The sequence below is a fragment of the Lepidochelys olivacea genome (genome assembly GCF_965140295.1).
Source record: "Lepidochelys olivacea isolate rLepOli2 genome assembly, chromosome: 1".
Classification (NCBI taxonomy): Eukaryota; Metazoa; Chordata; order Testudines; family Cheloniidae; genus Lepidochelys; species Lepidochelys olivacea.
The window spans coordinates 134202167-134216065 of record NC_140411.1 but is presented as its reverse complement, the minus strand read 5'-3'; the positions used below and the strand labels follow the sequence as shown (position 1 = coordinate 134216065).

Genomic DNA, 13899 nt, shown 5'->3' with positions numbered 1-13899 from the left:
ACTTCCCATCATAGGAACCAAAAGTCTGGTAAAGGAGGGAGTAGCAGAAACCTACCTATCCCCCTAACACTGGGGTTGTAAGGTAGGAGGGGAAATGAAATAACTGTCCATCTCTCTTCCAGAATCCAGAGGGATGAGAGTGTGCATGTTCACAAAGAAGATTGGGAGGAGAATGCTGCAATTTATCAGACTGTTATTTATCAAAGTCGGATACAAAATCTGGAGACCTGAGTAAGGTCCAGGGGCTGCACCGCTCTAATAGAAATCCCCATACTTCCCACCCCTCCCTTTTCAACAAATGAGGACTGAGAGGTTTTTGCTTTGCTGGGCATTGCCCTTGAACCCTGGGTCTCCCCCAGCTTTCAAAATGGTCTTTGGTTAGTAGGTTCAGTCCTCAGACTATGACACATCTGTCAAAATATTCAAGCCCTATGTTTGAGTGGACAGGCATGAATAAGTAGGCAGGAGAGGTTAAAGAGGTAGTTTAGAAAAATATGAAGTGAAGATAAAGAAATTTTAGGGAGAAGTAGGAAGAGGCAGAAAGTACAGAGAAAGAGGAAACAACAAACGTTATGTCGTGAAATAACAGTACAGCCCAGTCCAGTTTCTAGGACTTGGGATTTGTATCCCTATTGATTGATTGTCCCATTGTTCCTCTCCAATAAAAAGTATTCTCTCATGAGTTCCCACGGAGTCTCTTCAATATAAATCTACGCCACAATACCTGTGACCCAATCTGTCCCTTTCATATAATTTACGTAGCCAGTGTTTCACAGTTTCTCGTTGACTTTTGTCAGGCATCATCAGGATTCAGAAATACTTGTTATTTCAAGATCCTCTTCCATTGCCACACATCCTAGTTCATGGTGGGTTTGCTTTTAAGCTTCATATATTCTTATACAGATGTTTATAGTTTTATTTTTGGCCATGTGCCTACTTCTATTTAATTCCCCATTGCTTTTCTGGTATTTACTGGAGAAATGATGGGATTATACAGTTTTGGGTAGTAAGGCATTCTGCACTGTACCTTACTCTTCAGAGTCATATGAAACCTATTAACGGGGCTTTCCCATTTTATCTGCTGCCTTACACAAAATACTCTTCTACCTTTGAAGGCCTGACCTGGGTTTTTTAAACAAGAACTCTCTGGTTAAACTAGATGTAGAGGACTGATAGTGTGGTTGAACTCTGATGGGAAAACTCCCTCCTAGCTAACACTTGTAATCCTTAGTCAACAACTGTGTTTTTCACGCAAAATGCTGATATCATTATCTTGTTACGCTGAGGTGACCAAAGCTAAAATATAATTCTGGAAACTTTCACTAAATTGTTTTTTGAACACATTAACAATAAAGATAGAGTTTTGAATTTTCTAAAAAACTTTACCCAAAGTTGTACACATTGTTGGAAGAGAGAAAATAAATTTGCTTTCAAAGACAAAGTATAGCTAATTTTATGTAGCCTAGGGTTACAAGCACTTGCTTTTCTTTCACTAATCCACTATACAAAGCTGATCCACAGACTTGGTAAAAAATTTCTGAATTTCAAAACTGATGAAATTTAAAAAGTTGGAAAAAATTCAAAATATATGTATATTTTGCAAACCTTCCCTTTCCTCCATTTTTTGCCAAACCACTTTCAATAACTCATCATAAAAAGTGGATCACCTTCCATCTTTGAGTCTGTTTGCTATATTGAACTTTATCGGGTTTTGATTAAAGCTCTGCAAACCTTACAGAACTGACTAACCCATCACAATTGTAGTACTATCCTTTAAAGATCCAATCACAATATTAGCTTTTGTGTAACTTTTAAAAGACTGCAAACTTTTTTTTACAGAAACAATGGGATAAAATTCTGACCTCGCTAAAATCAAGGGCAAAAATTCTCACAGGTTTCAGCAGGGACAGGATTTTTCCCAACATATTCCAAATGGACCCTCACCTCATCCATAATCCAAAGTCAAAAACTGGCTCAAAAGACTGAGAACAAGTTCACTTTGATATAAATTAACAACTACAAAGCATATACAAATTCATGAAACAACAGAAATCAATTCAGCTGTTGTTTTTACCTGATATATTTGAAGAAAGTGTTAATGAAACTGCATATATCATGAATAACGCTACATTTTAGTCACGGGTATTTTTAGTCACAGATATTTTTGGGAGCTCTGGGGGTGGTGCCTGCAGGCAGAGGCAGAATGCAGAGCTGCCTGGCCATGCTTCTGCCTAGGAGCTGAGCGCGGGGATGTTGCTGCTTCCGGGTAGCCCCCTAGTAGTGCCCCCCACAGCCCGCCTCACCCCATCCTGTGCCCCAACCCCCTGCCCTCTCTCACACCCCAACTCCGCTGGGGGGTGGGGGGGTGGGGAGCACGGTGGCCCAAGACTGCACCAGCAGCAGCCAGTGCAACTGGTGCAGGGGCTGCCTGAGCTGCCCCTGAGCCAGGCACACCGGCCGCTGCAGAAGTCACAGAATCCACCACCTCTGTGACAAACTCACAGCCTTAATCATGAAGTGTACACTGAGTAAGAGTTCCGCTGAACTGCTCGGGCCTGTCTCAAGTTTCTGTAATGAATAAGCCACAGATCTAGGGTCATGCGCATGACGACACAAAGCACACCTTAAGAAAAGGACAAGAATACATAGAAAGGAGCATAGCCCACAAGAAAAGCACCTAATAACTTATTGCGAGAACTCAAGAGCAATGAGGTAATACCTGCTCACTGACAACAAGCTGGTTATATCCTTCTAATCTATTCATGACTAAAAAGTGGGTGTGGGAAAGAACAAGTGAATGGGAAGTGAAGTTTAAACACATGCAGCTAATGTGGCAAACACATTGCAAAGACACATATACTGTCACATATAATGAGTAAAGAAAAAAACCCAAACGTTACCAAAAAAAAACCAAAAACCCAAAACACACAATCGTAACATTCAGCTAGTTAACAACATATTTTAGAGACTAACAAATTTAACGAAAGCTTATGCTCAAATAAATTTGTTAGTCTCTAAGGTGCCACAAGTCCTTTTCTTTTTGTGGATACAGACTAACACGGCTGCTACTCTGAAACATATTTTAGCAACCCTGTGATAACTTATTACTGCTACCAGAAGGCTGTTTCTTTTTAAATTTTTTCTGTCTATAATTGGTACCATTACTGTAACAGGATATATTTGAGAATCATGTTAGAATAGTGGCAACAGACACAAGGCAAAACTATCTTTATTACATTGATAGAGAACTTAAATAATAAATTGATATGTTCAAAGCTGCCTAGGGGATTTAGCCACACAATTTCTATAAGTGGGAACTGTGTGGCTAGTTCCTCTGGCTGGCTTTGTGTTTTTACTTGATTGTTTATTTTAAAGAACCAATGGTTGATCGGGCCAGGTACCTATACATAACTGAGTGTGTTGAGCGTAGAGGGAGGAGGAAAGCAAGGCAACAGCAACAAGTGTATCCAAAAGTGTTCCTTTTTGCTGGTGACAAATAGGATTCTTTCACACAACGTGAGTTCTACTGTATCATTTTAAAACAGTGACAGGTGCGAAGGACAAAAAATATTACGTGTTGTTTCAGTGTTACACACACCGTTTATAAAACTACATCCACATCAGCCAAAGCAGAACCCTGTGACTTCTGAGAAGAGGGAACGTTTAACCTCTCTTCTGAGCCAAGCCTAAAGATGAATTCCTGTGAGTCACAAGCCATTTTATTCATTCTCTCTTATCTCAGCCCTCCTGCTGGCACAACGTGAAGAACTAGAATACATTTCTAGTTATGTTTTCGCCATCGGTTTAATACATTACAAGATACTGTCTTGTGGAAAAGTTTCTAATGTTACCATGACTGTTCGAGACATTTAGGTAAGAAAACCTTCGCCATGTAAATCAAGGCAGAGCTGTTTAAATGACACCGTGGATAGACAAACCAAAGTAACACTCGTTCTATTTAACATAAGACATTCTGCACTCTTCTGTGTAGAAGCTCTCGCAGAAAAGAGAATTCCAATAGGGCATTAAGCTCCTTCCTTACCTGAAGTACCAATGGGGACCTCATAGGAGGACAGGGGAACCAACTCAGCTTTTCCAGATTATTTGAGCCCAAGCCACAGGGGGGGCAGAGAGCAAAAAGGTAAGCCCCAAACCATATTCACTTGCATTGCTTTCCCCTTCACGCTGTGGAATCCCCTGTATTACACTATTATTATACCATCTAGGAGCCCATTGTGCTAGGCACTGTACAAACACAGATCAAAGACAGTCCCTGCCCAAAGAGCTTACAGTGGAAGTGTAAGACAAGAAACAGATCGATATAGACAGATGGGGGAGTACAAGGAAATGGTGAGATAATATTGGTCAGCATGATAGGCAGCACACCAGCTGCCTAACCATTGTCAAGCTTTTTGTAGGCATTGCGGCAAAGGAGAGTTTTAAAGAGGGATCTGAAGAACAACAAAGGGGTAGATTCTAGGGCAAGCCACTCAGCCAGGCTTAAGAGAAACAGCACAGTAAATAAGAGCTATGTGTAGCTCAAAATCTTGTCTCTTTTATCAACAGAGATTGGTCCAATAAAGGATATTACCTCACCCACCTTGTCTCTCTCTAAACCTCTAAGATGGCATGAGGGGGAAAGGAGTCCAGGAGAGCTGGCTGCATTTTAAAGAATCCTTATTGAGGTTACAGGGACAAACCATCCCGATGTGTAGAAAGAATAGTAAATATGGCAGGCGACCAGCTTGGCTTAACAGTGAAATCCTTGCTGATCTTAAACACAAAAAAGAAGCTTACAAGAAGTGGAAAATTGGACAAATGACCAGGGAAGAGTATAAAAATATTGCTCAGGCATGCAGGAGTGAAAGCAGGAAGGCCAAATCACACTTGGAGTTGCAGCTAGCAAGAAATGTTAAGAGAAACAAGAAGGGTTTCTTCAGATATGTTAGCAACAAGAAGAAAGTCAAGGAAAATGTGGGGCCCTTACTGAATGAGGGAGGCAACCTAGTGACAGAGGATGTGGAAAAAGCTAATGTACTCAATGCTTTTTTTGCCTCTGTCTTCACGAACAAGTTCAGCTCCCAGACTACTGTACTGGGCAGCACAGCATGGGGAGGAGGTGACCACCCCTCTGTGGAGAAAGAAGCGGTTCGGGACTATTTAGAAAAGCTGGACAAGCACAAATCCATGGGGCCGAATGCGCTGCATCCGAGAGTGCTAAAGGAGTTGGTAGATGTGATTGCAGAGCCACTGGCCATTATCTTTGAAAACTCATGGCGAGCGGAGGAGGTCCCGGACAACTGGAAAAAGATTAATGTAGTGTCCATCTTTAAAAAAGGGAAGGAGGAGGACCCGGGGAACTACAGGCCAGTCAGCCTCACCTCAGTCCCTGGAAAAATCATGGAGCAAGTCCTCAAGGAATCAATTCTGAAGCACTTAGAGGAGAGGAAAGTGATCAGGAACAGTCAGCATGGATTCACCAAGGGCAAGTCATGCCTGACTAACCTAATTGCCTTCTATGACGAGATAACTAGCTCTGTGGATGAGGGGAAAGCAGTGGACATGTTGTTCCTTGATTTTAACAAAGCTTTTGACATGGTCTCCCACAGTATTCTTGCCAGCAAGTTAAAGTAGTATGGGCTGGATGAATGGACGATAAGGTGGATAGAAAGCTGGCTAGATTGTTGGGCTCAACTGGTAGTGATCAATGGCTCCATGTCTAGTTGGCAGCCGGTATCAAGTGGAGTGCTCCAAGGGTCGGTCCTGGGGCCGGTTTTGTTCAATATCTTCATTAATGATCTGGAGGATGGCGTGGATTGCACCCTCAGCAAGTTTGCAGATGACACTAAACTGAGAGGAGTGGTAGATACGCTGGAGGGGAGGGATAGGATACAGAGGGACCTAGACAAATTCAAGGATTGGGCCAAAAGAAATGTCATGAGGTTCAACAAGGACAAGTGCAGAGTCCTGCACCTAGGACGGAAGAATCCTATGCACTGCTACAGACTAGGGACCGAGCGGCTAGGCAGCAGTTCTGCAGAAAAGGACCTAGGGGTTACAGTGGACGAGAAGCTGAATATGAGTCAACAGTGTGTCCTTATTGCCAAGAAGGCCAATGGCATTTTGGGATGTATAAGTAGGGGCACTGCCAGCAGGTCGAGGGACGTGATCGTTCCCCTCTATTCTACATTGGTGAGGCCTCATCTGGAGTACTGTGTCCAATTTTGGACCCCACACTACAAGAAGGATGTGAAAAAATTGGAAAACGTCCAGCGGAGGGCAACAAAAATTATTAGGGGACTGGAACACATGACTTATGAGGAGAGGCTGAGGGAACTGGGATTGTTTAGTCTGCGGAAGAGAAGAATTAGGGGGGGATATGACAGCTGCTTTCAACTACCTGAAAGGGGGTTCCAAAGAGGATGGATCTAGACTGTTTTCAGTGGTACCAGATGACAGAGCAAGGAGTAATGGTCTCAAGTTGCAGTGGGGGAGGTTTAGGTTGGATATTTGGAAAAACGTTTTCACTAGGAATGTGCTGAAACACTGGAATGCGTTACCTAGGGAGGTGGTGGAATCTCCTTCCTTAGAGGTTTTTAAGGTTAGGCTTGACGAAGCCCTGGCTGGGATGATTTAGTTGGGGTTGGTCCTGCTTTGAGCAGGGGGTTGGACTCCTGAGGTCCCTTCCAACCCTGATATTCTATGATTCTACGGCAAACTTCTGCCTACTGAGAAAAACAGCTAGAAAAATAACCCCCACCTCCCACCAACAAGATACTACTTTGTCCATGTTCAGAATCTTCATTATAACATGTAAATAATCCCTAAAAATGCTGTAAAGCTGGAGAGCGGTACACACAAATATAGCATTTTAGGGAAGGTTTGATTTAGGTACTATCCCAAATAGTAGCCCCACTCTAAGGAGTGAATCAAGGGTTTAAAGAGAATTATGAGGCATGAAGTATTTCAGATGTGATTCTATGGATTCAACTACTGGTTTTTATAGTTTACTGCTTTTTCCTAGAGATGAGGTTATGTAAATGAACAAATATAGCTGACGATCTTTAGGAGGAAGTGGTCTGAAGCCAATACAGGCTCTGCTCCTCCATGCATTTCCATCAACAAAGAATGAAAAGCTCACTAGCTAGAGAACATATTGAACTCTGTGCTAGAGCACAATATTAACAACCTGTGAATCAGTTATTTACCTTAGTGGTCCTTTTTCTGCGCAAATATAGCATTTTACCCACTAATATAAAGTTAGATTTATAGTTACTAGCAAATCTGCACTTTATTTTGGAAAAGTATTACTGGTAAGTGTTTGTTTCAACAAAAAGCCTTAATTATAATAAACAGAGTCTTGGTCTCTCTTTTCCAAAGGACACATACATGCTAAAACTCACAAAAACAAGATTTCAGTATCCTGTGTGTTAGGGGACAGGATTCATTTTTTTAAAAATTTCTATACGTACATACAAAAACCCAAGATCAACCAAGCCAAATCCTTGGCACATATATTCTTGATTTTTTCACCTAGCTGTAGTGTCAATCAATGAGCCATTTAGCCAGCTTGTCAAATGACTAATTTGCACAAAATGATGAAATGATTGGTTTATACTTGAGGAAACAGAAAAGTCTCTCTACAGATTTCTGTACAAATGGATAGCCATTAGTCTGAAAAAGAACTCTGATATACTTGAACCATTAAACAATAGTAATTATTTACATCATGTCTTTAAAGCGACAGGATTCAAAAATTCTTTATAAAAAACAGCAGTCACTTCTGCCACTGCTGAAATGCAGCTACTTTTGAAATGAAATAGCTCTACATAACCATTTGAGACAGAAAATATGGAAGAATTCTGTTGTCTAGTTAGAACAGAGGAATTTTACATCAAATGTAGATATTCAAATTAAGGTTTGCCCGTTACACTTATTCTTTGTATTTTCATAGCACTCAGGAGCGCCAGTCATGAATCAGGACCCATTGTACTAGGCACAGAATACTAGGCACTAGAATACTAGGCACTAGGCACTGTACTAGGCACAGTTTTTGTTATAAACACAGAACAAATCAAAACACCAGGCACGCACCCCCATTAGAAAAGTATTGTGTAATTTTTAATGGAAAAAAAGTAGTCAGGACTCAGTCTGCTCCTGATCTGAAAGGTGACATCTCCAGCTGAAGCTTTGCTTCATCACTGATTCAGAGGGAAGAGTTTCACCTACTGAATCAGCAACACTTCTTGCAACACCCCAGGTTTCACTTGGAGGTCTCTCATCCAAATATGAACCAGGCCCAACCTTGATTAGTCTGCAGTGAGATCATAGCTGGAGGAGGTATGGCTGCAGGCACTTGTTAAAGCAATCTTTTAAGTAGTATCAGCATTACAATACATCAAACTCTAAGCATACACTGCAAATGTTTCACATATATTATCAGTAAAGTTATCTTGATCATGTTAATTCCAGCATGATTTGTTAATCTTTACATGTTGTTAGTATTGCAAATGAACTGAATTCCAAATTGATATTTTCTACCCATCCCCCACATCCAAAGCTGGGAATGATAGGTACGTTTTCTGCATATTATCAAAAAGACATTTTAAAAAAGAGAAAGTTAACTATATTTAAAGCTAGCTAGCTGTCAAAGAGATTATTTTCAAAGGTTCACCCATGACAATATTGAGGTTTTCATTATTAAATTCAGTGTTCGCTTGCTTCATTCAAAAAAAAGAAAATGAGATAGTTAAAAGTCACACCTATACCGTGAGCAATGGTTCAGGTCAAGTAAAGATTCTGCAAGTTGCTATAAAAAGTCAATCCGCTTCCTCAAGGATCAAAGTTACCATAATAGGCAAAAATAAATTGCCTTTGGGGCAAATTTTTGGAATGCGCTAGAAGACATGCACAGAGCTCTGGAAGAAATACAAAGCATAATGCTATTACTTTTTAATGTATAGATTTGCAAAACCAGATTGAAAATCCCTACTTTTCTTTCAGGAGTAAGATTTTATTGTCAAGTGAGGATACTAAAACCAAGACACTGAAAAAAATACATTTAAGTATTAGTCAACAATGCAGTTGCATATGGGTGGGGTAAGTTTCAGAAGACCGACTATGTTCAAGACCTGAACAAGCTGTATCATGTACCATTTTTGTTCATGATCATTGCATAAAAAAAAAAAAATAAAAAAAAATCACCCCACACACACACTGTGTGGTGGGTGAACTCAGACGTGTGCTCCTGAATTACGTAGTTAGAACCTTAAGTTTTCTGTTTCAGTTGCAGGGTAAGAAGAAATATTGAAATGAGCCAGCTTAATCACCCAATTAAGTGGGATACTCTAGTAGTACTGTTATTCGGTATTAGTAAGATGACTCTAGTTTGACCTTTCTTTGCATGTTGGATGAGTAAAATACTTCCTGCACCCAACATTCCAATGTTTATGGCACACATACTTATCTCCCTACTGAGATTTAAACATAGATTTTCTTCAGTTTAGCATGCTTTTCCCTTAGTGCATTCTGGTAACTTGGTAGATATTAAATTGACTAAATTTCAGTTTAACAAAGAAAATCAGGAGTAGTTTTAGAAATTACCTTTGCCCGAGAGTCTCCCTACTCTTTTAATGGGGTTTTCGGAAAAAAAATATTTCTATTTTTAATCTTGATGTATTTTTAAGCCACCTGTGTCCCTTTATGGAGTAGTTGTCCTGTATATGGTACGGAAAAATAGGGAAGCAGACATTTAGGCCACAAAATTTTTCCATGTGATAGAAGGGTACAACTCCCATGGACGTATTGGTCATCCTTGGTTCTCAAACACCCAAAGCTTGGGACATACACGCAAAGGCTCCAAACGCTTAAGCAGATATGTATCTTTGCTTATGAGAACTATCCTATTACATGAGCAACGTTATGGATGTGCGTCTTTGCAGAATCATGCCCTTGTCTGCAGCACAATGTGAGAACCTTCAGAATAGGAACCACTTCAGCTTCCAGGAGTGAGACTCAAACATAGTAACAACAAGTCCCCTTCTTTGGGATCCTGAAATTTCTGAGGTCTTGGGCCCTAAAACTAAAGGTACATGGTTGGAGGCAAGGTACATGGTTGACAGACACTCACTTTTTTGTTTAGATAAGCCCTAATTTGGGAAGTCCAGAATACGTAGACTTGTAAACCCATACAGAGAGAGAAAAACCCTACTTAGTATGACAATAACAATAGAAAAGTTCTTGCTCTGGGATGTTCAAGGATTTGCTGACCTCTCACATTCTTTATGTACTTGGAAAATAGGGACAGGCAAAATGTCCCTGGAGCTGGCAGACCAAGAGCTGTATTTCTCCCATACCAAAGCTTCAGAAAAATATATTTTGACTTTTTCTTTGTGTGTGTGGCGGGGGGAGTAATGCACAAACACTAAGGGTCTGTTTTTGTTTTTTGCTTGCATAATAACACAACTGCCTTCATGGTTTTTAAACCATCAGTTAGATCCTAATGTAGTTGTTTGTTTAAGAAAACACAAGGGAATTCTTGGGTCAAAACATATACCACAATTGTCAATTTCTTAGAAAACACATAATAATGCATCCTTGACAAGTAAGTAATGTGTGCATAATAAACTGAAATATACATGATCTAGAATAGTGAAACTCAGCATACACATACATAAACACACTTTTTACCCAAGAGACTTTCCTTTCTCTCATACAACATGTTTAATCACGTTCCGTGGGAACTTTTGATTTAAACCAGATTTAAAATACTATGCTAAATAAATATTTTGTAAAATTAACAAAATCCCCATGGAAAACTCAGCATCAGGGCAATGAGTGCTAGCCTTTACTTTGAATTTTCCTGGGTTGTGTCAGAACTTTAATACAATACAATAATATAAAAGCCAGAAGTAATTTCCACTATGGATGGTGGGGGGAAATGTTCCTTCATTCCACTCATTTTCTCAACATTTCAATGGTCATTCAGAATGATCTGAAAGGTTTCTGAGGGGGAGAAAAAGAAAATAAAAAGCAACAAACCCTTTTCTAGAAGTTTAAACCAGCAACATTTTTAACGTTGTAAAGCTGAGGTGCTGTAGCCAAAAAACAGCTATTAGGTACAGCCTTGTAAATGGGTTTAACAAAAAGAACGGTTTCTCTGAACATACATAACTGTAAAAAGAAAAGGAGTACTTGTGGCACCTTAGAGACTAACCAATTTATTAGAGCATAAGCTTTGGTGAGCTACAGCTCACTTCCTCAGATGCACCTGAGGAAGTGAGCTGTAGCTCACGAAAGCTTATGCTCTAATAAATTGGTTAGTCTCTAAGGTGCCACAAGTACTCCTTTTCTTTTTGCAAATACAGACTAACACGGCTGTTACTCTGAAACCATACATAACTGTGTAATGAAATGTCAAACGAAACCCTGCCAAATATATATATAGCAGGATTGATGTATACAATTGAAGAGTATTGTAGTGTTCAGATACAATTACATGCTTCACTATAAAAAATTAAATAAGTGGTGAATAAACTAAAACTACAGAAGTATAGCTAACGCACGTGTGCCCCTAGGTTTACCTTTCCAACAAGCAATAGAACACAACAGCCTAATAGTTAAGGGAGTTTATTGCTTTGTTTATTTACATTCTCACCCGCCCCCTCCCCCACTCCCCAACGTTGTCCTTCTATTACAGGTGCAGGCCAGTGCTAAAGAGGAGAAATGAGACAAGAAAACAGCAGTACACAACTGGGGAGAGGGGAACTGTACCCTTCGGCCAAGGAACTATTAGAAGGTTAAGGAAATTATGAACCCATGATGTGATCAAGCAGGAACTACGAGCAACAGGCAAATGTCTTCCACTGAAGCAACAAACTAGAAAACTCCAGCCGAGAAAGATCCCCCTTCACGGGCACACTGCAATTCACATTAAGACCAAGAGCAACAAAAAAATGGCAAGCGACATAAATTATCATGCACTTGTCTCAAAATCGTTGAGCAACGTTCAAGCTTCCAAGTCGTGATCAGGATACGAGAAGCTTGTTAAAGTCACTGCTACCGTTTTCAGCAAGAGTCGATACAAGTATAGTGTTCCCATTCATTATGCCAGCCTATTGTTTGGATCGTGTAAAGACTATATAGATATGGTTAACCTGAGAGATGGGGGAAAGGAGAGATTACATACAACGAAAGATAAGAAAAACTGGGGGGGGGGGGGCGGACGTGTCAGGTAACAGCCCTCGCTCTCCTGCACAGGTATCTTACCTTGGTGATGATGAGAGGTTCCCCATGCTCTCTTCCTCCTTTTAAGGTGAAGCCCCAAGGAGCCCCTCCAGTCAGCAACACTTCCACCAATTTGCACCCATCCCCTCCCCTCTGCTCCACCACCATCATCATCTGCCCCTGATCCACAAACACTGCATTCAGCCGGGGATCTTTGTCTGGAAATCTCTCCGGTCCGCCTCTGAACTCCACGTTCTCCATGGCGCTGCCGAGCTGCTGCTGCAGCTACTCTAAAGGCAGGCTCCTGCCCAAATGTCCCAGCTCCTTCCTAGCCGGATCCAGCGTGCTGCGGCTGACCTAGGAACCACATACCTAACAAGAGTTTCAAGCGTGGTCCCATGGGGGTGGGGAGCGATCCACCCCTGCACGCCTCTTCCTCTTGATCCCGCTTGAATGTTGCAAGCCTGGAGGCCACAAGCGGAGGGGAAGAGCTGGGGGGAGGGGGGTTTGCGAAACTGCTCTGTGCCCAAACTTGTGGGCACTTGGCAGCCCCGAGGCAGGCAGGCAGAGTTCACCCAGGCACTGCAATGGGCTTGTCCGCAGCTGGAGGAGGGAGAAGCGGCTGCGATCTCCCTCCTTTGGCTCCCCCCCCGGGGAGGGGGGGGGCAAATCCTGCAGAACAGGGAGCAAAGTCACAGTGGGATTAGCAACTCCCCCCTATGGCGGGGGTCACCCGGGCGCTCACACAAGCCGGGGGGGAGGAAGGAGGACCCAGGCCAGGACCCCGCAGTGGGACGAGGGGGGGGCCGGACAAAGGCGGGCGCCGGGCAGCAGCCGCGAGAGGACAGCGCAGCGGCTTGCCCGGGCAGGAAGCGCGGGTCATCAGCGGCCCCCGGCGCCCTCTCCGGCACACACGGGGCGGCTCCCCACCCCGGGCTGGGGTCGCATCCCCCGCCGGGCAAGCAGCCGTGACCGGGAGCAACCCCCAGCGGCTGCACCCGCCGCCGCCGCCGCCTCCCCCCCTCCGGCTTTCCCAGCGCTAGAGCAGCAGGGCCGGGAGGAGGGGGCGGCAGCTGCTCCTTTCCTCAGCCTCCCCCCGCCCCCCCCGGGCAGCCGGCTGGCGCGCCTCTTCCCCGCCCTGCGCCGTGCGCGGCCTCTGTGGCGGGGCGGGAAGGGTTAACTGCTTTGTGTGCGGGGTCGCGTCCCCACGCCCCGGCCCCCTGGCGGGGCGGGCGGCGGTTCTGCTCGGTCCCGCTCTCGCCCCCGCTCCTTCCACCCTCATTTGTTGCCCTCCCCGGAGCGCATCCCCTACCTGGCAGGCGGGAGGAGCCTCGGCCCGGCTCCCGCGCCCCTCCCGGGCCCTCTAGTGGCCGCCAGCGAGACAAGCCGGCCAGGGGCTCGGGCCGGCTCCCGGTGTAGCCGCGGCCCAAAATGCCCTTGGGCATCTCCCGGTGGAAGCAGGAGCTGGCCCCCACTTTGCAGGTATCCCAGGGGTAGCCCTGTTAGTCTGTATCCTCAAAAACAAGGAGGAGTCGGAGGGCACTTTAAAGACTAACAGATTTATTTGGGCATAAACTTTCGTGGGTAAAAAAACCCACTCCACTTGCACCTGAAGAAGTGGGAGTTTCCCCCAGGAAAGCGTGTGCCCAAATAAATCTGTTAGTCTTTAAGGTG

General features: G+C 43.3%; 1 protein-coding gene across 5 annotated transcripts in view; it reads right to left on the bottom strand.

The window, feature by feature from the left end:
* SHROOM2 (shroom family member 2) overlaps positions 1–13553 on the bottom strand; it is a 190223-nt gene extending 176670 nt beyond the window's left edge. For 3 of the 5 annotated variants that reach the window (XM_084617251.1, XM_084617249.1, XM_084617252.1), the window contains exon 1: positions 12268–13493. In XM_084617251.1, coding sequence (XP_084473377.1) covers positions 12268–12486 — 219 coding nt within the window. In that variant the 5' untranslated portion in view covers positions 12487–13493. Of the gene's footprint in view, positions 1–12267; positions 13494–13537 lie in introns of those variants that run through there. The other 2 variants (XM_084617250.1, XM_084617253.1) reach the window with 2 other exon arrangements.
* Between the last annotated feature and the right edge of the window lie 346 nt (positions 13554–13899).